The 26,243-nt window shown below is 49.0% G+C and overlaps 1 protein-coding gene across 7 annotated transcripts in view; it reads left to right on the top strand.

Moving 5' to 3' along the window:
- Positions 1-26,243, top strand: part of CSNK1E (casein kinase 1 epsilon) — a 66,340-nt gene that overhangs the window by 25,015 nt on the left and 15,082 nt on the right. For all 7 annotated transcript variants that reach the window (XM_069082140.1, XM_069082136.1, XM_069082138.1 and 4 more), the window contains exons 3-5: positions 17,166-17,276; positions 17,556-17,704; positions 20,417-20,645. In XM_069082140.1, the coding sequence (XP_068938241.1) occupies positions 17,166-17,276; positions 17,556-17,704; positions 20,417-20,645 (489 nt within the window). The remainder of the gene's footprint in view (positions 1-17,165; positions 17,277-17,555; positions 17,705-20,416; positions 20,646-26,243) is intronic.

Raw genomic sequence — 26,243 nt, 5'->3', positions numbered from 1 at the left:
CAGCTTTTGCTTAAAGACTTCCAGTGACAGAGAGCTCTCGGTAGTGCCAAGACAGCAAGCGCACTCTTGAAGACAGCTCTGGTGATTAGAAAGTCCATAGAAGGTGCTAAATAAATGCTTGTTGCCCAGATAATCTGCCCCAATCTGCCTCTCTTCCTCATGCCCCCCCCCAATATCTATCTTCTTTGTGCCTTCTGTAGCCCGAGTCTGTTTCTGACTTTTAGAAAATTGAAGGCACCGATCATGTTTCCCCCTAGCCTTCCCTTCTCCAGGCTAATTGTTCCCAGTTCCTTCAAATGATCCTCATTGAGGCCATGCTGGTCACCCTCGCCTGGACATTCACCAGCTTATCGATATCCTTCCTAAGTTTCGGCGCCTGGAACCGAACCCAATCCTCCAGGTGGGGTCTGGCAGGGCAGGGCTATCAGCTCCCGGGTTCTGGGCACTGTGTCTCTCTTAATACTGCTGGAATCTCATTAGCTCTTGGGGATTCTCTGTTACACTCTCAGGCCATCAGCTGAAACCCTGTTCAAAACTCTGCATGTCCTCCTGACTCCATTTCCCACCCTTTGGGCTCAGTCTCCATTGGCTTATTTTGAAGAATTCCTCAGGGTTCGGGTTTCCCCTGCACCTGGGTGGGGAGGATTGGGGCTTGCCTGTTCTCTGGGTACCCCCTTTTCTCCTCCCTTCCCACTCTCCAGCCCTTCCTGGGGTCTTCTTGTCCTTGAAAGTCTGTGGGACTTGGCTGACTGTTCATTTGTGAATTTAAAGATGGCCTCTGGCCTGGCCTCTTGTCCAGGACCATCAAACTAGTGGTTAATCTCAGCATCAGGCTGATCTCTGGCACCGTTTCCCTCTCTCTTGTGTTCCTCCTGGCCCTCCATGGCATTGATGACCCGCTTCCCCCTTTGTTCAGAGCTCTGGCCAATTCCTCCAACCGGGCGATGGGGCTCAGTGGGGGTGACAGCAGATGGATTCTGCAGGTGGGGAGGGAGGCCAGGCCGCCATTGTGGCTTCTGTAGCTTTCTAGGACTTTGGGGCTGACTGGAGGGTCTTGTAGGCCCAGAAGGAGGCTGGGAGGTTTGGGGGCATCCCCCTGCCCTACCCCCAGGAGGACAGCTGGTAGGTAGCAGTGTAGACATTTACGTTTAGACCTCTTGTCTCAAATGTTAGTGGTGTGTCTAGTTTGGTTCTGGTGCCTCTTGCTCTGGCCAAATGGGGACCCAGGTGCCAAATCCCCCTATTTGGGGATGAAGAACACAGTTGGAGGGAGGGGTCTCCTCAGGGGGACCCTGCACTATGAGCTGGCCTCGTCCTGCCAGCTTGGCCTCCGTGGATCTGGGGATGGTGTAAGGATGGCTTGGTCTTTCTTCTTCACTTTCCTTCTAAAAACCATTTATTTTCCAGACTAGCATGAGTCCCATGAACAGGAGGAGGGGCTGAGGGCAGAGCAGAGGGGTCAAAGGGAACAGAGAGAGCGGTATTAGCTCCATCTGCCTTCCTTCTGTCTGAGAGGAGAAGGAATTTCTTTTCACCATTTGGAGGGCAGGGAGGTGACTGACTGATGGCTGGACCTTTGCAAGTCCCATGGCTTGGGTCTAAAGGGATTGTTGAGCTAAGAGCTGGCAGGGGCCATAGAGGTCAAGGCCAGCTTCATCATTTTCCACAAGAGGAGATGGACAGGGACTTATCCAAGGGACTAGGGTTAACCTCTGACCCACAAAGATAATTTATCTACCTTATTTTACAGAGAGGGAAACTGAGGCCCAAGAAGGTCAAGCATCAGACTTGGGATTTGAACCCAGGTCCCATCCTGCCATTTCTCCCCTTCTCCCCTCCTCATTTTTCCATAATCCCCAGAAATGCAGCTTGTGGATGGTTTCATTTACTTCATTAGTTCATCTAATAGGCATTTATTGACTCCACTGTATACCATGTAGGACACAAGCCAGGGTAGATAAGGAGAACGTGATGTCCCCGCACTCAGGGAACTCTCCTGGAGAGATAACCTCAGTACACCAGCTCCCAATGTGATAGCATTTGGGAAGGGCTGGGGAGCCTAGTGTGGGGCTGAAGGAGAGTGGGAGGGGGAGGATCACAGAGCACAGCGGCTCAGAGGCCATCCAGCCTGAAGCCTTCATTTTGCAGATGAAAGTTCTCTCAGGGTCATACACCTAAGAAGGATCAGACATGGGACGGGCACCCAGGGTTCTCTCAGGCCAAATTCAATGCTGTTTTCAATGTCTCTCCAAGAGAACTAGGATATCAAAGTGGAGAGGAACATTAGGGCATAGAACGTCAGAACTGGGAGTGACCCATTTAACAGAGAAAGAAACTGAGGCTCATGGAGAGGAAGTGACTTGTTCAGGGCATACAGGAAGGGAACCGCAAGGCAGAGCTCTGGGCCTGGAGTTAGGGTGACCTGAGTTTGAATCATGCCTTACTAGCTGTGTGACCCTGGGGCAAGTCACAGAACTTCTTCCTGCCTTAGTTTCCCCATCTGTAAAACAGGGTTAATAACAGCAACAGGGTGGCCTCAAGAATCGAATGAGAGAGCGTGTTAAGTGCTTTGTAAACCTTCTAAACACTGTTAAGTGCTAGTGATTATTATCAACAGCAGCCACCCCCGTGATGACACTCTGAGCCCAATGCCCTTTCCCATCTCTGACAGGGCCTCTCAGAGGAAGTTGCATGGAAACCTTGGGCTGCGTCCAGAGTGAGGCATCGGAGGTGGGGGTCAGGGGCTTGCTATGCCTGGAAGGGGGAGGAGAGGGAGAGGTTGCCAGCAGGATCTGTTGGGCCTGGAATGCTGTGGTGAAGTCTGACACTTGGCTCGCCCCTGGGTGGGGGGGTCCTGAGGGGACCAGGAGGCAGATCAGGACATTCTGGACGAGGAGGGAGGGGATGGAGGAAGCAGCCATGGCAACCCAGGCCCTGATGAGGCCGGGACTGCCGGAAAGGCCTTCGCTCGTCTGTGTGCTGGGAATTGTCTGTTGGGCAAAGCATTCTGGGGCTGCTGCTGCCGCTGGGTTGTCAGGGGCTCTCGTTCCCGGTGGGTGGGAGGGAGGGAGAGCTATGCGCTCTCTTTGTCTCTGGGCCTGTTAACTCTCTCACCCCTTCCAACTTCTGCCATCTGCTCCAGCCCTCATGGGAAGGGCGGAGGGAGAGGGGGAGAGTCAGGCCTGGGAAGGCAGCCTTGCCTGGGCCTGCCCACCCCAGCCCAGGGCTGCCTAGAGGAGAAAAGGCTTTCCGGGCTTGGCGGTGAGGGCGGTCAGATGACAGGCATCCATAGATGCTCTCGGTTCCCCTTTTGGGAGTGGGGAGATGAGGCAAAGACAACAGGGGATTTGGTGATTTACTGGAAAGAAAACTAGATTTGGAGTCAAATGTTCAAAGTTTAACTATGACAGTTACCAGCTGTGTGACCCCTGCTGAGCTGTTTCTCTCTGGGGTTTGCCTGCCTCCTCTGTAGAATAAAGGGGTTGGACCAGATAATGTCCCAAGCCCTGAGGAGAAAGAGTGCTGATCTGGGGGTTGGAGGAGCCAGCTTGAAATCATCATCCCATCACTCGTTCCCTGGGAGACCTTGCCAGGTCATTACCCTTTCTGGGCCTCAGTTTCCCCAACTGTAAAAAGAAAGGGTTGGGCCAGATGAGCTTGAAGGTTCTTTCCAGCTTTAAATCTGTGGTTCTAGAAAATTAACCTTTTCTTCCCTCTACTGCAGTGGTTCTCAAAGTGCACTCTGGGGACGTTGGCGGTCCCCAGGCCCCTTTCACGGGGTCTGCAAGGTCAAAGCCACTTTCATAATAATACTAAAAATGTTTTCATTTCTAACATGGTAAATAACAATAGATATAACCCTCATAAGCAAAAGATTTTTTGGGGGGGAGTCTTTAATCATTTCTAAGAATGTAAAGGGATCCTGAGATTAAAAGTTTGAGAATCACTGCTCTGCTCCTATAGAAGAGGCTGGAGGTGCAATGGGGACCCGGAAAGGCAAAGGAGAATGAGAGAATTCTGGGTAATGCATGAACAGTTCAGCAAACGCTCAGTGCCTGCTATGTGTGCAGTCCTGTGTTCAGTGCTCGGGGTACAAAGATAGAGACCCAACCATATTTGGAGGAGGAGGTCCTAGAGCCACGAGTGGTCTGGGTGACACTGAGTGGGTCCGTTTCCTTCCTCTGGGCCTCAGTTTCCTCATCTGTCAAATGGGGCAGACCTCTGAGGGCTCGCTTTAAATTCTGTGGCCCCTTGGGCGGTGTTCAGTCATGTCCAACTCTTGGTGACCCCATCTGGGGTTTTTTGGCAGAGAGGTTAGTCACTTCCTTCTCCAGCTCATTTTACAGATGAGGAAACAGAGGCAAGAAAGGTGAAGTGACTTGCCCAGGGTCTCCCAGCTAGGAAGCTTCTGAGTCTGGATTTGAACTCAGGTCTTCCTGACTCCAGGTCAGGTGTTCTAACCACTGCACCACCTACTTACCTCCTGTGATCCTTAATTGGAGGTTTTCCCAAATGGAAGCTCCTTTTCCTGAACCCTGGGCTGAGGTAGAGAAAGAATTTGGTTCTTAGGGCATCTTAGGAGGATCTAGGAAGCTGGTATTTTGTGTATTGATCCCTATCTGATGGCGTTATCGTTCAGACAGCTGATAAGCATTGATTTAACACTTACTGCATGCCAGGTACTGGGAATACAAAGGAAAAATGAAAACAGCTTCTGCCCTCGAGGGGACAGCAGGGGAGCTGGGGGAAGAAGGCGCTGGCAGTTGGAGAGATCCGGAGGGGCTTCCTGGAGGGGGTGGCACTGGATGGATGGAGACAAAGGAAGTTGGGGATTCTGGGTGAGAGGAGAAGGGAGCATGTCCTGGCATGGGATGAAGCTTGGGCAAAGGCCACACAGGGGATGGAGTGTCACGTGTCACAAGCCCCCAGGGAAGGAGAAGGGGCGTCTCCATTGGCTCCCCACAACCCTTCTCTGAGGTGCTGGCTCTGTTAGCCCTGTTTTATGCCTGAGGAAACTGAGGTTCATTGGGGTAAGTGAGTTGCCCAAGGTCTAGTCTTCCTCAGGACCATGACTTCAACTTTACCCCGTCTTTCTGCAGTAGTGGGCACCTCCTCATTGGTGTGGAAAGGCTTAGGTTTGAATCCAAGCTCTGACGTTTAGTAGCAATGTAGATTTGGGGGTGAAATGCCTTTCTGGGCCTTAGTTTCCTTATGTGTAGAATGGGTGTGATATTTGCAGTGCCTGCCTCCCAGCATTGATATAAGAAAAGGGCTAAAGGCAAAGGAGCCATTGTGCCTGTACCCAGTGCCTGCCCTCAAAGTCTTACCCATTACTAGCCAGGCGTGGCCTCATGGGTGTCTCCTCTCAAGAAGCCTCTTGCTTGTCTGGAGTGTGGTTTGAGTTCAAGGTGGGGTAGGCGGTTGGTGAAGCCTTTGGCCACGTCTGTGCTTTTCTTGGCCTAAACGAACTCCCTAACCTTGTCACCCAGAGCATCTGCTTCTGGGATTGGGAGGAGGCTGGGGGGAGGGAGCTGAGCTTTTGTCATAGATTCTGAGTCAGGAGCATCTGGGTTCAGATACTGCCCCAGGTGTGAGACCTGGGTCTCAATTTCCTCATCTGCCAAATGAATGACCTCGAAACACCCTTCTAGCTCTGACTCTCTGACCCCGGGCTGGTGAATCCTTCAAATTCTGAGCAGACTTTGCTTTTCTTACTGAGGGCAGCATTGTGTCCACCTCTCTAACATCCTAATAGATGTGCAGGACAAAGAGATGCTCGGCTTCCTGGGGGAGACCTGGTGGTGTGGGGGAAAGAATGGACATGTGGACAAGGAGTCTAGAGGCTGCATTTGAAATACTCTGGACAGCCACGGGCAAGTCAGGGGGACTCTCTGAGTCTTAATTTTATCCTCTGTAAAATAGGGGTAAACATTCTTGCTAATATGTGGCTCTCTGGGTTGCAGAAGGGAAATAATTTTTGAAATCTGTAGAGGATTTTAGAAACATGAGCTAGTAAGAACGTTCTTCCGTTTCATGATTATTTCTTTTTCATCCTCTTGATCTGGACTATCTTACCTTACTTACTCTTCTCAAAGTCCTATCTTCTCTCATTTCTGTAGTTGCTAGCCTTGTGTCCCCAGCCTGAGACTCTAATGTTTGTTTTCAATGCCACATGGAAATCCTAGCTCTACCTTATCATCTGAAATATGGGGAGAAAGCTTGTGGGGATTCAGAAAACAGCCTCCTGAAAGCTTGCAGGGGGCTGGTCTATCCTAACATAGCACACATCCTGAGAGTCAGTGTGGTCCCAAGTGGAAAAACAGTCCCAGACTGGTCATCTAGATCTATTCTCAGCTCTGACACAGATTTTACTGTGTGACCTTGGGCAAGTCACTTCTATTCTTTAGGTCTCAATTTTCCCATTGTAAAATTCAGGGTTGGTGGAAATGTTCATACTTGTCAATGTCAGGACAAACGAAAAAAAAGATTAAAATAAATAAAACGGGGAGATTGAACTGCAGTAGGGTTCTTAGCCTTTTTGTGTATGTTTTAGACCCTTCTGGCAGGCTGGGGAAACCTAGGAGCCCCCCAGAATCATTGTTTTAAATGCATTAAAAACAACACATATGAATACGAAGGCAACAGATTATAGTGAAATACAGTTATTGTGATTTTTTTTAAGGTTTGTTCCAGACCAAAATCCTCCCCTCCCTTTGCCTACCCATTACCATCCTAGGCCCTAGACCTTCGAGGTCCCTGAAGCCAGCTTCTCATTTTACCGATGGTTAATGCTCAAGGGCCCCCAGGTCGTGAGCTTCAGAGGCAGGATCTGAACCCAGGCCCTATAACTCTTTCCATACGTAGCATTTCATCATAAACCATTTTGACCACAGTTCTCTCACTTGACTGTCAATAGTAACCCTGGGAGATATAATCATATAACATGCAACAGGACTAGTATTTGTATCCTTACTTTATAGGTGAGGAAAGGGAGGCCAGACAGGGTTAGAAACTTGTCCGAGATGACGCAGCTAGTAAGTGACTGAGACTGGATTGGCACCCAGGGCCTTTGATTTCTGCTCAGGCTCCTTGGCCTTAGACCAGGACTTCCTTATTTTTTACCCTTATTCAGGGTGGGCAGGCTTCCCCCTCCAATCCTCCTCAGCCAGCCCAGAACTGTTTAATCCTTGAGAGAGGCCTGCAGGCCCCCAGCAAAGGCTGAATACCCCACCCCCACTCCTGATTTTGAAACCAGTTTGGCAGGGCTAGGGATAGTAAGTCAGCAATGGAGAGTGGGAGGCTAGCCCTGCTTCCTCCCCTCCCCCTCCATGGTCCCAGCCATTCTGGGCAGCCAGAAGAACAAAAATGCAGAAGTAAGTGTTCGGCTGGCTTCCTCCTCCTCAGGCCTGCTTCACCATGGCAAGGAGAGCTCCCAAGAAGAGACCCTCCCTTGCTTTCCATCAGAGGGGACAGATCTGCCCTAAACGAGGAGCTGAAGAGATGAGGGGGGACTTTGGAAGTCTTTGAATGATGGGATTATAGGCTCAAGTTTTAGACAGGGAAGGAAGGGGCCTCAGGGACCACTCAGATCCACCCCCCTTATTTTACAGGTTGGGAAATGGACTAGCTCTAGTTCACACAGGAAGTAAGAAGAAAACCCAGAATTCAGACCCAGATCCTTTGACTCCAAAGCCAATGCTGTTTTCCTTAAGTTAGGCTGAATCACTGGAATTACTGAAATAAGAAAGGCTGGGGATTTGGGCAGTGGTGAGGAGCGGGATGTTTGGGGTCTTCAGTGTAATGTGCCATGTCACTGGCCACTCCCTTGAGCTACAGAAGGCAGAGGTACCAAGCATTGGCTCCTAAAGGACCTAGGTTCAAATCCTATCCCTGGTGAGTTGTATGACCTTAGGCCTTGGGGATCCTTCAGCCTTGAGGCCACATGTAGAGCCCAGTGCAGCCTGTGTCCAAGTTTAACAGAACAAATCCTTTTATGAAGACAATTTGTCCTGTGAAGTTTGGATTCAGTCAAAGGGCCTCCCCTGAGGACCCAGAGGGCCGCATGTGGCTCGAGGCCAGAAATTCCTGGATCTGAACCTTGATCTATGAAATCTATGGGATCTATGAAATTCTGTCCTGGATCTATGAACCTTGGATAATGAGGAAGATGTAATCAATACAGTATTACTAATAAGTAACATAGAATGCTTCACGTTTTAGCAAGCCACTTTATAAACATCTTACTTGATTTTCACAGCCTCCTATACTCATTTTACAGATGAGTAAACTGAGTCAGACAGAGGTTGAATGTCAGATTCTAAGTGTCTGAGGCAGGACTTGAACTCAGGTCTTCCTGACTCCAGGTCCAATAGATAAAATATTATTTGGGGCTGGGGGAAAACTATAATTTCTGACTCTAGTGAACAGGGAGAAGTGTTTATGAAAAACAAGTATCATAGAAGTAGGATATGTAAATTATAAACTGTTCACCTAGCTGCCTAGTCAGCTTACCTCCCTGGGCCTCAGTTTCTTTAACTGTGAGGGCCTAGATGCCCTCTGGGCTCCTTTTCTGCCCCAGTTCTGTGATCCAGGTCTTGGGTGCGGCCCTTTGACTGAGTCCAGGTCTTACAGAACAAACTCTTTTATTCAGGGGATTTGTTCTGTAAAGTTTGGATTCAGTCAAAGGGCTGCACTTGAGGACTTAGAAGGCCGAAGTTTTCCCAGCCCTGCATCTAGCCCCTGGCCTGTCAGAGAGTTCAGAGACCATCTATTCCAGCCCGCAGCGGAGTAAAGTTCTGCTCTAATGACAAACCTCAGAGCCTGCTAGATGGGAGGGAGCTCAGCAGCTCCCTAGTCCAGCCCTGACCCTCCAAGGATCCCCACCAGAACATGCCAGAACAGTGATCCATGCCCCTTGTGGTCAGCTCTGATGCTATCAAGCCTCAACCTGTTTCCATCCCCTGCTCCAAGTTCAGCCTGGTGGGTTCAAGCAGAGCAGGACTGACTGCCCCAGAGGCAACCACCCTGATGGTCCCCATCCCTGCCTTTGTGGTCCTCACTATGGGATCCCTCTAGGCTTCTGCCTGGGGGAGGAGAGCAGGAAAGGACAAAAATAGCACCTCCCCCTGTGAACTTCCTTCCCCAGGAGAAGAGAAGAGACCCCACTGGACTGGAGAATCATCAGGCCTCAGCTCTGACGCTGACCAGCTGGGTGACCTTGGGCAAGTCACTTGACCTCTGGGATGCAGTTTCCTCACTTGTAAAATGAACAGATTGAACTCGATGGTTTTTTCAGTGCCTTCTGCCTCTAACTCATTGAGCCATATAATCCAATGTGACCCAGTCCTGGTTCCCAGGCCTTCAGTAGGCTTGTCTCCCCTGATGGAGGAGAGCCGTGCACGCCCTGGGGGCAGACTGGGTGGAGCTGGGAAGTCTGTGTGTTCAGTAGATGGATGAAGCCTCTCACATCTGGGAACATCTTGGCCGGGCTGCTAGATCTCCTGGGGGTAGGCACATCTGTGAGAGCAGTCTCCTGAAGGAAGGAGGAGGCTGGGGCAGCCTTCCTATCCTGGGCCACTTGCCTGGAAGGGAATGTTCAGTCCTATCCTGTTGCCTGGGGAACCCTGGGAGGGATCCTTCCTGGCCCCTTCTCCCCTCCCTCTGACACCTCCCGTCCTGCCTTCTGCATCAGAGACAGGAGAAATACGGCCAGGCCCTCCTCTTGGACTTTGGCCCCCACTCGTGGGAGAAGGGGGAAGGAAGAGGAATTTGTCCGTCTAGTGACCTGCCCATCACACACACACACACACACACACACACACACACACTCACTCACACTCACACCCCTTAGCTTCTAATTCCCCAGGTGATTGCTAGGGAGGACTCTGCCCTTTGGCCTGCCTGTCAAGGGCAGGTCTTTCTGGCCATTGTCTGGTAGGTTCTGCTGGGCACCTGCCTCTTCTGTGTCCCTGCTCCACAGATGGAGTCCAGCCCCTTCCTTTACTGAGGGGGCAGCTACAGCCCAGAGAGAGGGGAAGGGACAGAGAGCAAGGAGGCTGTGTGGGGATTTCTAGGGACTCCAAAGTGGAGGGAAGCTGAAAGGCCTGGATCTATCCCAAGCCTGAGTGAGGATTCCTTTCTGCAAACTTTCCACAAGGGTAAGGAGACAGTGGTTCTGGAGTCAGAGGGCCCGGGTTCAAATCCCACATCTGCTCCTTATTCCCTGAGTGACGTCTGGCCAGCCTCTCACCTCTCTGGACCTCTGAGGGCCTATCTAGCTCCCTATGAACACACAGTGAAAGAACCTGGGCTTCATGACAGCAGTGCTGGGAAGCTCATTACTCCCCGGCATGCTTCGAAGGCTAGACCAGAATCTGCCTTTCTTCTCCTTCCACTTGGGAGGGAACATGGAGTGCTCCAGTTGGATTCGGGGGCATCCTTGGGGAATGCTAGAGACAGCTCTTCTTTGGAGCCACAGTGCCTGGGTTCGAATCCTGATTCCATCACATGCTGCCAATGGTCCTTGGTCCAGTCACCACCCCACTGTCTTTGTAGCTTCTGCAAGAGAAGAGGGTACATGGTCAATAATAATACAAGTGCCCCACAAATGTTCTTTGGTTGGCTGATTGAGTCTGTGAATAGGTCTTAGGAAGGGGACCCCTTTCAGCCTTGCAAATTACAAGGAAGATTAAATTATTTTTTTATCACCTTTATTGCTTTATTCTTCCCCCCTCTCAGAGAGCACTTTACTAAGTTAAAGAATAAACACAAAGGGAGTGGGGGGAGGAGCTAACTAAACTAACCAAATTCCAACTGAGTCTGATATGTAAGGTATGCAGTATTCCACACTCATTGTCCCCCACCTCTTTAAAGGAACAATTTCAAAATTTAGTTCTGACTATTCTGTTGTTCCTTCCTTTTGCAATGTTGGAGTCATTTTGTATAGTGTCTTTCCACCAGGAAGAATTTACCAATCTGGGACTGTATGGGGCTTTTTGGGGAGGCAGCAGCCTTAGCCACAGAAAGACCAGGGTTCTGGTCCTATCTCTAGCAAACACTGGCTGTATGAATCTGGACAAGTCACTTAACTTCCCAGTGGCAACTTGCTAGGAGTGGAAATGGTCCTCAGGGAAGGGAGTCTCCAAACCTGTGAATCTTGCCTCAGACATTTACTTGGTGACCCTGGGCAAGTCATTTAACCTTTGAGTATCTCAGGCTACTTTTTAAGACTACCTCTCTCCCAACTTGACCTGCTTGGGTAGAGGGAATTTCCACCAATTTGACCAGTGATGGGACCACTGGTCAAAACAAAAAACCATCCCCCCCCCCCAATCAACCCAGTACTTTGGGAGAACTATTTAAAGATAAAAAAAGATGGTATCCGAGTCCCTTGTGTTTCATCTTGCCATAAAATGGGATTCATCATGGGTCCTGTGGCATCTTGAGAATGAGGTTGATCAGATGTTAGAATCACTGTCAGGAAGTCAGGTCTTGGTTTGAATCCAGCCCCAGACACCTGCCGGCTGTGGGGCCTTGGATCAGTCACTTTACCAACTCTCTAAAACTCTGTTTCCCCAGCTGTAAAATGACCATAATGGTGATAATTACAGATGAATCTGTAAAATGGCCAGCATTGACTGCCTCACGGGGTTGTTAGTGAGATTCCAGTGAGATAATGTGTGGAAAGTGTTTGCAAACTTTCAACTCCTCTATAAACGCTGTGTCTAATTATAATTATTAGTGGAAAAGAACCCTGTACTGAGAGTCATGAGGCTTGGGTGCTAATATTAGTGCTGCCACTAATTCACTGTGGCTACTTGGGCCTCAGTTTCTCCATCTGTCAAATAAGACCCAGCAGCCCAGTAGACCAACCTGGCTTCAGATCCTCCCTTCATCCCACTTACTGGGTGTGGTACTTTGAGCAACTGCCTTGACCTCCACCAGCCTCAGTTTTCCCATCTGTAAAATGGGGATAATAACACCTGTCCTGCCTATCTCCAAGGCTTGTTTTCAGGATCCACCAAGATAATTATGTAAAAGAGCTTTGTAAACTTTGAAGGTTTCTGTAAATGTCGGTTATTATTCTTACTCATGATGATGATGATGGTGATGATGATGGTGAGGATGATGATGGTGATGGTGATGATGATGGTGAGGATGATGATGGTGATGGTGATGATGATGGTGAGGATGATGATGGTGATGGTGATGATGATGGTGAGGATGGTGATGGTGATGATGGGCCTGAACCAGATGATATCCAAGGCCCCTTTCAGCTCTGATGCTCTGTGATGCTGGGGCCATGAAGCAGACAGGAGAAGAAGAAACACAAAGAGTGTAGCTATCTTCCAGGTCTCCCAAACCCCTCGTCAAGGCAGCTACAAAACCTGCTCAGGTTACAGGAGCAAAACTTTAGAGCTGGAAAAGACCCCCAAGGCCACCTAGTTCAAGCCCCCAAGTTCCCCTCCACAGAGGCTCAGAGATGTCAAAGGATCATTGCCTCATAGCATCGTAGATCTGGAGTTGGAAGGACCTTGAAGGTCATTTAGCTCAATCTCCTCATTTTACAGAACAAGAGACTGAGGTCTAGAGCGGCTATGTGACTTTGCCAAGGTCACACAGCTTGTATGTGTTTGAGGAGGCAGGATTCAAGCCTGTGTCTTCCATACTTGACTCTAAGGCCATTGCACTATCCATTGACCAGTCTGCCTTTCCAGGTCTGGACTGAACTTGTGAACCTCTGATGTTCCTTCTAGCTTTGAGATTCTCTAGTTTTTTGTGGCCCTTCCTGGCTGGGTATGAGGATAGTTGAGACCCTACAAAGGCACCTCCATGGCTGTGAGCTTGTCTTGGTTTCAGAGGTATTTGGGGAGGGTGGTTCTACTCCCTCCCTGGATCTTTTAGCCCATTGCTGGCTAAGGAAACTGAGAGCGAGAAGAAAGTAGTTGTTTAGTTTTTGATTGCACGTTGGAACTGTGGTTGACCCATAGATAGAATCTGTGAGCCTCCATCTTGCCAGACAGCTGGGAGGCAAATGGGGCCCTGGGGGAGGGACTGTCTGAACCACGTTCTAGGTTCATGAGTTGGAGGAGATGCTGGGAGATGGGGAAGTTTCCCTCCCCCACCTTCCTGGGGGCCTGCTGGGCAGTAGATCTGAGGAGAAGCCTTGTCTTGTGTGGACTTTGGAGGAAATGCACTGCCCGATTAAATTAGTCTCTTTGTTCTGGGCAAAGGATGCAACCTGCACTAATATCCTTGATGAGAGAATCTTTCTCCTCTCCACCTTTAGAGGTGGAAGGAGCTGTTACCTAGGGATTATATGGGAATGGGGTCCCCCAAGTGCTCAGGAGATCCCCAGATTGGCTGGGAATGGGCTTGGAATCCTGAGCCGTGCAGAGGCTCCATTCAGAGCACTCTAGTGGCCAATGTCACATTGGCTGGGGGGGGGGGGGGGGGGAGGACACTGAGTGGGGAGGGGGTTCTGTGGAGAGCCCAAGTAGTCCAGGGGACAAGAGAAGCTCGCAAACTAGAAACACCCAGTCTGGACTGGGGAGATGTTGTTAGTAGATATTCTCTTTTTAAAAATTTGTGAATATATCTTGTTTGTTTCATTACTTCATTTCCAAATATTGCCCTCCCCTCTCCCCTTTCCATAGAGCCACAAAGAGCAAAAGAGCCAGGCAGAGTGTTGAAAACTTACGTCCCAACGCTGGGGGAGAACAAGACTGGCAGATTTCTCAAGTCTGCAGTTGGGCAAACAAATCACGTCAATATAGATTCCCACAGTGAGGGAAATAGGAAAAGGAAGCAGACTCTGGGCTGGAATCAGGAAGGCCTAGGGCACTGACTAGATACGTCACCCCGGGCAAGTCACTTACCTCTATTTAACTCAGTTTTCTCAACTGTAAAATGGGGATAGTAATAGCACCTCCCTTCTGGAGCTGATGTGAGGACCAAATGAGATCATATCTGTAGAATGCTTAACACGGTGTCAGGCACACAGTAGGTGCTTTTCCTTCCTTGTGCTGATTAGTAATGGGACCAACCCAAGAGTAACCACTGAGCTTTTAGCCTGGGTGAGATAGGGAGAGCCAGCCTCAAAAAACAGGAAGAGAGGGAGGGAGGGAGGGAGGGAGGGAGGGAGGAAGGGAGGAAGGAAGGGAGGAAGGGAGGGAGGGAGGAAGGAAGGAAGGAAGGAAGGAAGGAAGGAAGGAAGGAAGGAAGGAAGGAAGGAAGGAAGGCAGGAAGGAAGGAAGGGAGGGAGGGAGGGAGGGAGGGAGGGAGGAGGGAGGAAGGAAGGGAGGAAGGGAGGGAGGGAGGAAGGAAGGGAGGAAGGGAGGGAGGGAGGGAGAAGGAAGGAAGGAAGGAAGAGAAATGAAGGAAGGATGGATGAATAGAAAAATGAAAGTTCAAAAAGTGAGGTCGGGGAAGCATTTTAGCAAAACCAGCCCCATCTGCTGTGTCTGCCAGCGTATGTGACATTTTGCTCCCGCTGCCTCCACCTCTACAAAGAAGAGAAGGTACATTCCCTCCTATCTCTCTTCCGGAGGTATTCTTGCTTTCCCAAAGCCTTTCTCTTTATTTTTTAACTGTGTGTGGTCCCAGACCCTAGAGATGGCACATTATCGTGCCTTGAAGTGTGTGGGAGCAGAGAAGGGAAGGAAGAGTGGGTGCCGGAACTAAGGACCAAGAGTTAGTGGCAGCAAGAAGAGCCAAAGGTAGAAGGGTAATCTGGGATCAGGTGTAGACCGTCTCTAACCCCAGGGAACCAAGCTGGTTCCAGGACCAAGGTGGGAAAGTCGAGAATTAGACAGCAGTAAGGCTGAGAAATGTGCGTAGGAGAGAGCCTGGGGCTCAAAGGCGAGGTCCGGTGGATCCGTTCCAAGGAGCCAGAGAATTGTAGAAACTGAAAGGACCTCCGGGGTCATTGAGTCCAACACCTGCCTGAACAAAGGTCCCATCCTCCACAATAACCCTGATGAGCCTCTATTTGATGACCTGGGGTGGGGGGAGGGTCACCTCCCAGGGCATCCCACTGCACATCGGGATACCTCTCACTCTTAGGCAGAGTCCAGACATTGGACTGAAACTGGCCTCTGTGGTCCAATAGCCAGGCAAGTTCCCCAGGTAGCTTAGTGTTCCCAAAGCCCTGGCCTAGGACTGGGACCTTTCTGGAGGGGTAGCTGCTATGGCTCCCCAGAAGGCTTTGAGGGTAAGTTTCAGGCAGGACAGGATCCTGGGGAAGAAGAAGGGGAGTCCCGGGTCATACTTCCCACCCCAGGGATGTCTTCCCTGTGAGGAAGATCCACGTGTGAACTTGTCTGCCAGAGATGAGGCTGCTTCACAGCCCTTTGGATCAGGGTCACCTTCTGTCTAGAGAGGAGTCCAGCCTCCTCATTTTACAGGGGAGGCAGCTAAGGTAACCAGGGGAAATGACTAGCCCAAGGCCACACAGATAGTGGCAGAGCTGGAACGTGAGCCCTGCCTGTGGGCTCCACGTCCAATGTTCTGGCCACTCTGGGATGACCACCCTCCACCCTCCTCACTGTGGGATCAGCTACATGGAGATGGGAATGGTGTCACCCCATGGCATTCGGGAGTGCTCAGAACCCAGTAAGTGCTTAATAAATGTGGAATGAATGAATAATAATGAGTGGTTCGGTGGAAATGGCCCAGCCACCCTTTGGTGATAGAGGGTCGACTGGACAGACACCTGGAGAGAGGGCCAGGTTGAATGGGAGGAAGAGGAAGTGGCTCCTTTGGCTTTTGGGTCTGGGGTCTCCCCCCTTGTGTTCTCACGGTGATGTGGGTGGGTTGCTACTGAATGAATCTATGATGTGAACTTGGGTAGGGAGCAAATAAAAACAAAGCTGGGATATCAGATCCAGTCTAACATCCCCTAGCCATTCATCTTGCAAGCATTTATTAAATGTTTGCTGTTTACCAAGCACTGGGACTCAGGTGTTCCAACGGGTCTGGGGTTTCATCCGTGAGGTGTGAAGAAGGGCCTGCAGTGTGCTGGGACCCTCCTCGAGTTCTTCGTCATCCTGTGGGTCCCAGTGGTGCGCGTGGGCCATCCCCCATGTAACGCTGGCACATCTTGTTCCCTCGCCTATGATTACGTCTTTTACTTTGTTTCCCCAGTATAATTCTAAGTTTGTGATGCAGTGCAGGCTCAGGGATGATTGTTTAGATAAAATGAAATCCCTTCTTCCCTTACAGTGCTTACAATTAGGTAGGGAGATGAAGATTTTTTGTCTGCCTGAGGCTGGATTTGAACTCAGGTCTCTCTGTGCATCATAGCATCACCAGCTGGCAATAGGTGTGAAGAAGGGGCTGGAGACAGAAAGACAATGGAGGTGACAGGATAGTAGGAAGTGCCCTAGATTTCTGAAGGCAGAGGCCCTGGGTTCCAATCCTGACTCTGACACATGTTAGATAACCTTGGACAGCTTCGATGACGTGGGGCATTAGAGCTCTGGACCTAGAGTCGGGAAGGCCTGAGTTCAAATCCAGCCTCAGGCACTGACTAGCTGTGTGACCCTGGGCAAGATACCTCACCTCCCAGGGTCACTGTGAGGATCAAATGATGTGATATGTCCAAACCTTGAAACACTATGGAAATGCTCCCTACAAGTCCCTTCACCCTGTAGAAATGGCTGCTTTGAGCTGGATGTTCTCTAGAATCTCTGTCCAGTTCTAATATTCTATGCTCTGCCATTCCCTATTCTAGAGTTCTTCCCACCTCTGCCATTGTCTGTTCTAAGGCCCCTCCCAGCTCTGACATCATCTGTTCTAATGCTCCCGCCCATTTCTGACATTCCCTGTTCTAAAGTTCCTTCCCAGCTCTGACATTCCATGTTCTAAGGTTCCCTCCCAGCTCCAGCATTCCATGTTCTAAGGCCCCTCCTAACTCTGACATTCCATGTTCTAAAGTTCCCTCCCAGCTCCAACATTTTGTGTTCTAAAGCCCCTCCTAACTCTGACATTCCATGTTCTGAGGTTCCCTCCCAGCTCCAACATTCCATGTTCTAAGGCCCCTCCTAACTCTGACATTCCATGTTCTAAGGCCCCTCCTAACTCTGGCATTCCCTCTTCTAGGGGCCCTCCCAGTTCTGTTCCCATGATCTCCTTCTGACCTTGTCCTGCCTTGCTTCTCTCTTCAGGTGCCAACATTGCTTCTGGGGAGGAGGTGGCCATTAAGCTGGAATGTGTGAAGACCAAGCACCCCCAGCTGCACATTGAGAGCAAGTTCTACAAGATGATGCAGGGGGGAGGTAAGTGGGTCCCTTGAGGGGACATGTGGCCTCTGCTGGAGGGGGGGGGGCACAGCGTAGGGAGACAGGCCTGGCCTGGCCCATGGTGAGAGCTTCTGAGCCCTCTGGGCACCTCCTCTCTCCCTGCCACAGTCCCTGGGAGGGGGTCCTCTGAGCCTAGAAGTCCTTGACCAAGGGAATGCCCTGGGTCTGTCGGGGCTTGGGGCTCCACCACCAGGGGCTGGGCAGGGAGACTTGGGGTGACCTTGCAATGATGCCCTTTCCCCCTGCCCCTTGCAGTGGGGATCCCCTCCATCAAGTGGTGCGGCGCCGAGGGGGACTATAATGTCATGGTAATGGAGCTACTGGGCCCCAGCCTGGAAGACCTGTTCAATTTCTGCTCCCGCAAGTTCAGCCTCAAGACCGTCCTTCTCTTGGCCGACCAGATGGTGAGTTTGGGTCTCTCTGCTGAAGCCACGTCCCCCTTCTTCCTCACATTTGTCTGTTCCTAAGTCGTTGGCTGCCCCCTCCTTGCCTTCCAGTCTTCCTCCACCGCCCTCCCCAACACAGACTCTGGTCCAGTGGCCCCACCTCCTGGCTGGGCCATGAACAAACAAGGGCCTCTGTCTCTTGGCTTTGGGCAGTTTCTCTGGCCATCCCCTGTTCCAGGATGACCTCCTGGCTTCCTGAAAATCCCAGCTTCTACAGGAAACCTTCCCCAACCCCTTTCAGAAGATGTATAAGATGACTGGGGAGATGGAAGGATCAAACGAGGGTTTTTTCAGCATTGGGGAGACATGGGCATGTTTATAGGCAGTAGGGATAGTAGACAGGGAGAGGATGACAGGGTAGGGGCGATCTGTGGGAGGAGAAGGGATAGAATGGGGTCACTTGAGCATGTAACCCTGGTAAACAGCCAGGCTATCTCCTCCTGGGAGATGGGGGGCCTCAGGGGCCAAGGAGTCTAGACCCCTCGCACTGTACAGTCCAGGAAATGGGACCCAGAAAAGTTGTAACTTGCCCAAGGTTACACTGCTACCAAGCATTAGCACAAATCTGGGAGGTATCCCAGAATGCCACGCTACTATTTAGGAATCCTCTGTGACTTCACATGAGTTTCATTAATGAATGGAGTATGAAAATCAGATGACTTTGTCACAAAGTGATGAAACAGATGACAAATTTTTGAGAATCTAGGCAGGGATGGAAGGAAGAAAAGAAGGATGGAAGGGAGGAAAGAAGAAAGCATGGACGCTGGATGATGTGGAAAGGCCAAGGGAAGCCCTTTTTTTTTTTTAAGGATTAGTAAGTTCTGAGTGTGTTTGTAGGTAGAGAGGAAGAAGCCAGTGGCAGGGGAAAGAGTGAGGAGGCCAGAGAGACAGGCAGCGGTGACTGATCTGGGAGGAGTGGGAGGGAATTGGGGACGAGATGGGAAATAAAGGGATGATATCTGGTGGGTAATGGGAAAAAGCCATGTCTGGGGCCTGGCATCCAAGAGGAAAGAGAATGCTGATGCCATCTGAGGGACAGAGGAGGAAACTCCCATTGGATGTTCTCCATCCCCTCAGTGGAGTGAGATGGTGTGTGGGTGTGTTGGCAGCCTGGGTTTGGAGCAGTCACTGTGGGGAACGAGATACAAAGAGGATCAAGGTGGAGTGAGAGGCTGAGTGTCTTAGTGGGCAGAGAGCTGGTCTCAGAGGCAGGAAGACCCTGGTTCAAGTCTTGCCTCTGAAACATCCTGACTGTGTGACCCTGGGTAAATTATTCAACCTCTTAGTCCTCCAGGAAGCTCTCCAAGATTAGTGGGTTGCCAATTAGGATCAGGTCCTAATCTGTATTGGTCGAGACAGTTTCCTTACTAGGAATTCTTTGTATCAGTGAAATCACAGGTTCAGTCCGAAAAAAGTAGGGGGAGGAGAGAACAGAAGAGGAACATTACCGACTTAAACAGTAATAGTAAGAATAAATGAGAACCCAGATGAGGACATGCATGAAGTTAGACCTGTTTTGCCATCTTTTCCAAGGACACTCAGCAGACTTAGATGGAGCATGATGGAGTGGGGGGTTGGGGCTCAGGATGCTGGGGACAGAATGTCAGAGGACTTGTCAACACAAATGTCAACATCCCCATACATAGTGGCAGAGGAGAAGACCATAAGCTAGATACCTGACACTGGAATTAGTTGAGAGAATGACCTGACAGTCAATAGAAGCCAAAAGCCAGGATGGAGAGAAGGTGACCCAAGCTGATCTCATAGGATCCTACCCCAGGTGCTTACTATGTGACCTTAATTAGGGCACTCACATCCCTGGAGAGTGTCAACGGGGAAAGATGAGGGATTTTTTGGACATGTTAAGTTTAAAATGTCTACAGCTTCCTCCTCTCTAAAATGAAGAGGTCGGACCAGAGGCCTCTGAGGATTCTTCTTTGTGCATGTGTAATTTTGGGTAAATCCTTTAACCTGGTGGGGCCTCAGTTTCCTCCTCTGAGGAGCCTTCTAGCCCTGAATCTCTGGTCCTATAATCTCACACTTTTGAAAGAGGAAAGTTTGTTGGGCGATGATGGAAGGCTCCTCAGGTCCTGGACTGTTTGTAGGGAGGTCATTGAAACCAAGCAGCCTCTCACTCTGAAATGATTCAGCAACAGGCCCTCTCGCCTGCCCATCTCTCCACAGGTTTGTTGGGCAAAGCAGACAATAGTGTAAATCACATTGCAGACCTTAAAGAGGCAGCTGAAGGCACCACGGGGCACAAAGTGTCTTGGGGGCAGGGGCTATTTCTTTTCTTTCTTTTTTAGAATTTCTTTTTCTCTTTTACTCTATGAGGTCTGAGAAAATCATTGGCAGTAGAGGGGAATGGAGAAATTAGCATTTTAGTTGGACAGGCTGGATAGGTAGGAATTCAACTGATAAAGAAAGGCAAAGAGGGCATTACAGGCATAGGGCACAGCCTGAGCAAGAACACCAAGGCAGGACAGTACGGCAGGGGACAGGGTAGAGTTCCTGGAGGCATTCTATGACAGGAGGGGAGAGCCATGTGGGGTCAGATCTTCCCCTGACCTGGTTTTATACCAATTGATGCCCAGTTTTCTTTCTCTCCCCCAACTCCTTGGAATCAGGGCACTCACAGTTACCACCCATCTCTCCCTTCCTCCCCACCAGATCAGCCGCATTGAATACATCCACTCTAAGAACTTCATTCACCGGGACGTGAAACCTGACAACTTCCTCATGGGACTGGGAAAGAAGGGAAACCTGGTGTACATCATCGATTTTGGCCTGGCCAAGAAATACCGGGACGCTCGAACCCACCAGCACATCCCCTACCGGGAAAACAAAAACCTGACTGGCACTGCTCGCTATGCTTCTATCAACACCCACTTGGGTATTGGTGAGTGGCCTGAACTGGGGAAAGCAAGAACTGGGCTGAGCATGGGTGTGACTGCCCTCTTGAGACCACGTGGTCTCCAAACTGGGGCGATGGACTTGAGCCCCCATCAGAGTAGTACCATTTATAGTACTAACAACAGCAGCAGTTGTTAGTATGAAATATATGTCATCCTTATCATCCTGTCTGCTACTGGAATTGTCCTGAGGCTGCTTTAAATGATCCTAAAAAAGGGAAGCAGCTTATGTCCCGGTATTCTTAGTCAATCACAACAAGGAGTCATTTTATCTACCTTTGCAATAGTCCACAGAACATTAAATTTAAAAGAATAACAGCAGAATTAACTTGTCCCAAGCCTGCTTCTGTCTGAAACCCATCGAAAAAGATGAAAATGAAAGACTTTACAGCTGAAATATTTCATTTTTAAATTGGCAAAATGCTTTAAATGTTATTTTATTTGAATCTTAGAACTGAGTGCTAGCATCATTTCCCCAATTTATAGAAGAAGAAACTCAGAGGTTAAATGACTGACCCATGATCACACATCTAATGAGTGTCAGAGGCTGGATTTGAATGGGTCTCTCCTGATTCCAAGTCCAGCACACTCCAGTAAACTCTGCTGCTTCTCACCTATTATTATCAGGGTTTCTATAATGAGATCTCTCTTTAAAGCAAACCCAGGAGGTGAAAAATGGAGAGGGTGAAGTAATCAAGAAAGGATTCTTGCTATTGCCAAAAGACTCAAGGTTGTTCAAGATCAGGAACTTCCTTGGGACATTTAAAATAGCTTCTGATTGTCAAAATTCATTGTTTTCTTCACATTTCAGTCAAATATGTGAGTGCTACTGGTCCTCAGTTTCCTCACTTGTAAAATGAGAGTGTTACAGGACAGGTATGTTATAATGAGGATCTTTTTTATATGATAGGGACTAGATGAACCCAAGGTCCCTTCCAACCCTGAATTCTGTGCTTCTGGGCTCTGACTGGCTGACTTCTAAGATCTAGGATGATGACCCCCATTAGTACAGAATCCTCAGCTAGGCTTATACAAGGGATCTAAGAGAAAACAGAGGACAGGTCCTTCCCTGACCCTAGAGAACCTTCTTTCCAGTACTAAAAGTTAACTAGGTCAGTTTGACCGATGAGGAAACTGAGGTCTAGAGAGGGGAAATGGCTTGTTTAAAGTCACAGGAAGGCACTGGCAGGCCTGGGAAACAAGGAGGTGGACAAGATGAGCATGTGAACCCCTCAGAGTAGAAACCAATGTGGACTTGAGGCAGGCTATGTGGGTAAAATTATGACTGTGAGTGCTGGGGGAAGGGAAGGGAAGGAGGTAGGGCTCAGGGAATCAGGCTTGACCCGGAGTGGGGTGGGGGGAGGTGTTGGTACCTGCCTTTCTATTATGAGAAAAAATCAAGGCATAAACATACCTTGGTCATGGAGCTGTTGAAATGGGTCCAGATGCTCCCTCCCCTCCATCTTTTAAAAAATTGTCATTAAAATACTTCATGCAAATCTGTAAGCATCTGCACCTTTGTCAGTGAGGGCCTTGCCTCCCCTGACACAGCTCAGGGCTCCTCTGCCTTTGTACCCACTGGAGCCTAGACAAGGACCTCAGAGCCCAATCTCTGCTTTATGGACAAGGAGAGCAGGGTCACTTGCCCGGTATCACAAACCGTAGGATTCTGGCTCCAAGGCTGGAAGGATGTCTGGCCATTCCACAGAGGAAGAAACTGAGGCTCAGACAGGTCCAGTAACCTGCCCAAGGTCACTAGAGTCACAAAGGTCATGGATTTAGAGAGGGGAGGGTTTTCAAAGGTTGTCATTTTAAAGCTGACGAAACAGCATGTGCTCAGCACAGGAGAGATGAGAAGGGACCCACCCAGGGTCACACAGCTGGGAGATGAGCAGGGGTCTTTTAATGAGGGGCTCATGCTTTTCTACATCACAAGAGCTGTGGGGTGGAGAGGAAAGAGCACTGGGTTTGAAAACAGAGAACTTGGCTCTGCTTTGTACTACCTGTGTGACTTTGGACAAGCCACATTCTCCCTCTGTGCCTCAGTCTCCACATCTGTAAAATGGGGGAGTTGGGCTAGATGGCCTCTGAGACAGCTGGTGGTACAGTGGATAAAGCTCCAGGCCTGGAGTCAGGAAGACCTGAGTTCAAATTTGACTTCAGATACCTATCAGTTGTGTGACCTTGGACAAGTCACTTAACCTGTCTTTGCTTCAGTTTCCTCAACTGTGTGATGGGAATTAAAAATAGAATCTACCTCAAGGGGTTATTATGAAGATGAAATGAGATCATTATAAAGCACTTCCCACAGTTCCTGGCCCATAGTAGGTGCTGTATAAATGTGTTTTCCCTTCCCTAGACCCCAGATCTAGGGTCCTAAATAATGGTATTGTGAAGTTTTAGATCACAGTCCAAGTCTTCCTCTCAAGCCCCATTAATCTTTTTTTTCTTCCCCAACTAATCTAATTTCCTGAATGTATGCTACCTCTTCATTCATTCAGCCAGCTGTCATGGTGGACGGAGGACAGTACTTGTAGTTAGAAAGACCTGGATTCAAATTCAGATTCAGACACTTAGTAGCTGTGTGACCAGGGCCAAATCACTTCTCTCAACCTCAGTTTCCTTATCTGTAAAAATGAGGATAATGGGCAGGATCCAGAACTGTTCTAAGTCTCAAGGGAGACCATTAGGTGCTTTGCAGTCCTTGAAGCACAACCAGAATGTTAGCTATCATTCTGAATTTGTTTAAAAGCAAAACAACGACTCCTCTTGGTGATACCCTGTGCTAGAATGTTACTCTTAAATAGTGAAATATCAGAGTAGGGAGAGAGACCCAGACTCCCAGAATGTGGACTAAAGGCATGTGATGGGAGCAAGTGATAAATCCAGGTAGAGAAGAAGTCATTTCCAGCTGCTGGCAATCAGAGAATGCTTCATCAACCTGGTGCTTTGAGCTTGACCTTGAATGATAAGTGGGATGGTGCTGATACAGGAGGTTAGGGAAGATTTTCTATGTGGAGGGAACAGCATGAGCAAAGATATGGCAGCTGGAAGAATTTGGACATTTTCAGGGGATAGTAAGTTATTCCATTTGAGTGGAAGTCTATATTACATTGCAAATTGTTGCTGTTCAATCATGACTGATTCTTTGTGACCCAATTTGGGGTTTTCTTGGCAAAGATACTAGAGTGGTTTGCCATTTCCTTCTCCAGCTTGTTTTATAGATGAGGAAACTGAAGCAAACAGGGTTAAGTGTCAGCTAGTGAGTGTCGAAGGCCAGATTTGAACTCATGAAGATGAGTCTTCCTGATTCCAGGCCTGGCAAATGTTGGAAAATCCATTTGAAGCCCCAGTTCTGGAGGGTCTTGAATGTCAGGTCAGTGAGGAAAGAATCAGGTAGAATTTGGACTTGATTTTGTAGTTCACAAGAAGCCATTGAGGATCTTTGAGCAAGGGAATGTTGGGATTGTGGGAGGTTGTTCTGGCAGGATAGATGGAGGCCAGTGAAGGTGCTGTTGGTAGCCTCATTGAGAAAACATTGACTGAGCCCCTACTATTTGCTCTGTCCTCAAGGATCCTGCAGAACAATCATACATATGTACAAACATGATCTTATGTGATATAATTATTATTAATGTGCTATTAAAGAATAGTGCAAGACAGTACCACTTGACATCAGAAGGACTGTGGTCCAGACCGTTAATGACTGGAGGAGCTCTGGGAAGGGGAGACCTCTCCATAGCCTCGGTGAGCGGGGAAGGCCTCCTGGAGGAGGAGAAGGTTTGGACTGGGGACTGAAGCCCAGAAAGGATCCATTAGTACTGCTGCCATGGAACAGAAACCCTCATGACCATCTGTCCAGACTATTACAGTGGCCTCCCTCCAACAGGCACTTCCCCTGTTCTCTCTTCTCCATCCCATTCTTTATCTCACTGCTATATGGATTTGCATTATGCAAAGAAATAGTTGGGTCACTTTTCTGCTCAAAAGTCTTCTATGGTTCTCTGCTACCCTTTAAGTAAAGTTCATACTGCTTTGACTGTCATTTAAGAGACTCAACAGTCTGCTAACTCATTACCTTTCCAGCCTATACTGTAATAGGTTTATATTTGGAAATTATGAATTTGAGACACCATGCAGGACTTAAATGTGGACATGTCAAGTGATAAACCATGGACATACAGAATCTCAGGTTCATTGATATCTATAGCCGAAGGGCCATTAAAGAACATCTGACCTGGACTATAAATAGTGAAGCCAACCCAAGATCCAATCCATTGGGTCTTCCTGGCCTGACATTTGTTGTTCCCAGGTCTAGGCAGATGGGGTCTGAAGCTTCTTGAAAGGCTAAGCTAATTATTCATTCTTTTATTCTATTTTAAATTTCTTTTAAAAATTATTTAACAAAATTTTATATCCTCTCCCTCTCACCTTCCCCCAACTGGGGAAAAAAGAGAAAAAAACAAAAGCAAAACCTTCATAGTAAATATGCAGAGTCAATCCAAATTCTCACACATTCATTGAATAGCCCTGTACTTGGTTCTGGGGGAGCCACAAAGGCATCCCTGCCCTTCACAGCACTTACAGCCTAGATGGAGTATATAAGACATACACAGATGGGAATCGGGGCTCCTCTTTCATGGAGGAGCTAACCCCTGAGTTTAGCCTTGAAGGACAGATAAATAATTTTGATATTCTTAGATCAGGGGTAGTGGCAAGTATAGAAATGATGTGAACAAAGGTACGGAGGCTGGAAAGGGCAGAGCTTGTTTGGGGGATGTAGAGTGGCCCAATTTGGCTGGATCACAGAACACATACAGAGAGCAGTATGGGTTAAGGCTGGAAGGTTAGCTTAGGGCCACTCTACAAAAGGAGCCTTGAATGCCAGGTTGTGGAGTTCAGGTTTTATCCTAGTCAGTGAGATTAAGCAGTGAGGACTGTTGAGAATTTTGGAGCAAGGGTGTGAGAGGAAGGGCCTGTGCATTTAAAAAAAATTGCAGTGGGGGGCGTCCAGGTAGCACAGCGAGTAAGAGCACCGGCTCCAGTGTCAGGATGACCTGGGGATCAAATCCGGGCTCAGACACTTGGCATCCACCCAGAAACACCTGGCCGTGTAACCTTGAGCAAGTTACTTAACCCCAATTGCTTAGGGGTGGCCAGGTGGCACAGTGAGTAAGAGCACCAGCCCCAGAGTCGGGATGACCTGGGATCAAATCTGGTCTCAGATACTTAGCACCACACCCAGAAATAACTGGCTGTGTAACCTTGAGCAAGTTACTTAACCCGGATTGCTTTAAAAATAATTTCACTGGGGGGGGGGAGAGGCAGAGAGAGAGAGACAGGGACAGAGACAGAGAGACAGAGACAGAGAGAGACAGAGAGTCAGAGGGAGAGAATTAGGCAATCACTTAGCTTTTGCAGTAGTCCAAGCAAGAGGAAATGAGGGCCTGAAGTGGGATAATGGGCATGAGAATGAATGATATTATCCCTGCCCCAAACTGTGTTGAAACCTATACAGTTCTCCATAAGTGATGTTTGGGCCTTCCTTTATTCATCACTTAGTACTGCTGCTGCTGGTGGTGGTC

The sequence above is a fragment of the Petaurus breviceps genome, unplaced genomic scaffold (genome assembly GCF_028583685.1).
Source record: "Petaurus breviceps papuanus isolate PSGF00001 unplaced genomic scaffold, PetGlider_PUasm1.0 156, whole genome shotgun sequence".
NCBI classification, from domain to species: Eukaryota; Metazoa; Chordata; class Mammalia; order Diprotodontia; family Petauridae; genus Petaurus; species Petaurus breviceps.
Note: the sequence above shows the minus strand (reverse complement) of the source record. Positions and strands in the feature narration are given on the sequence as shown.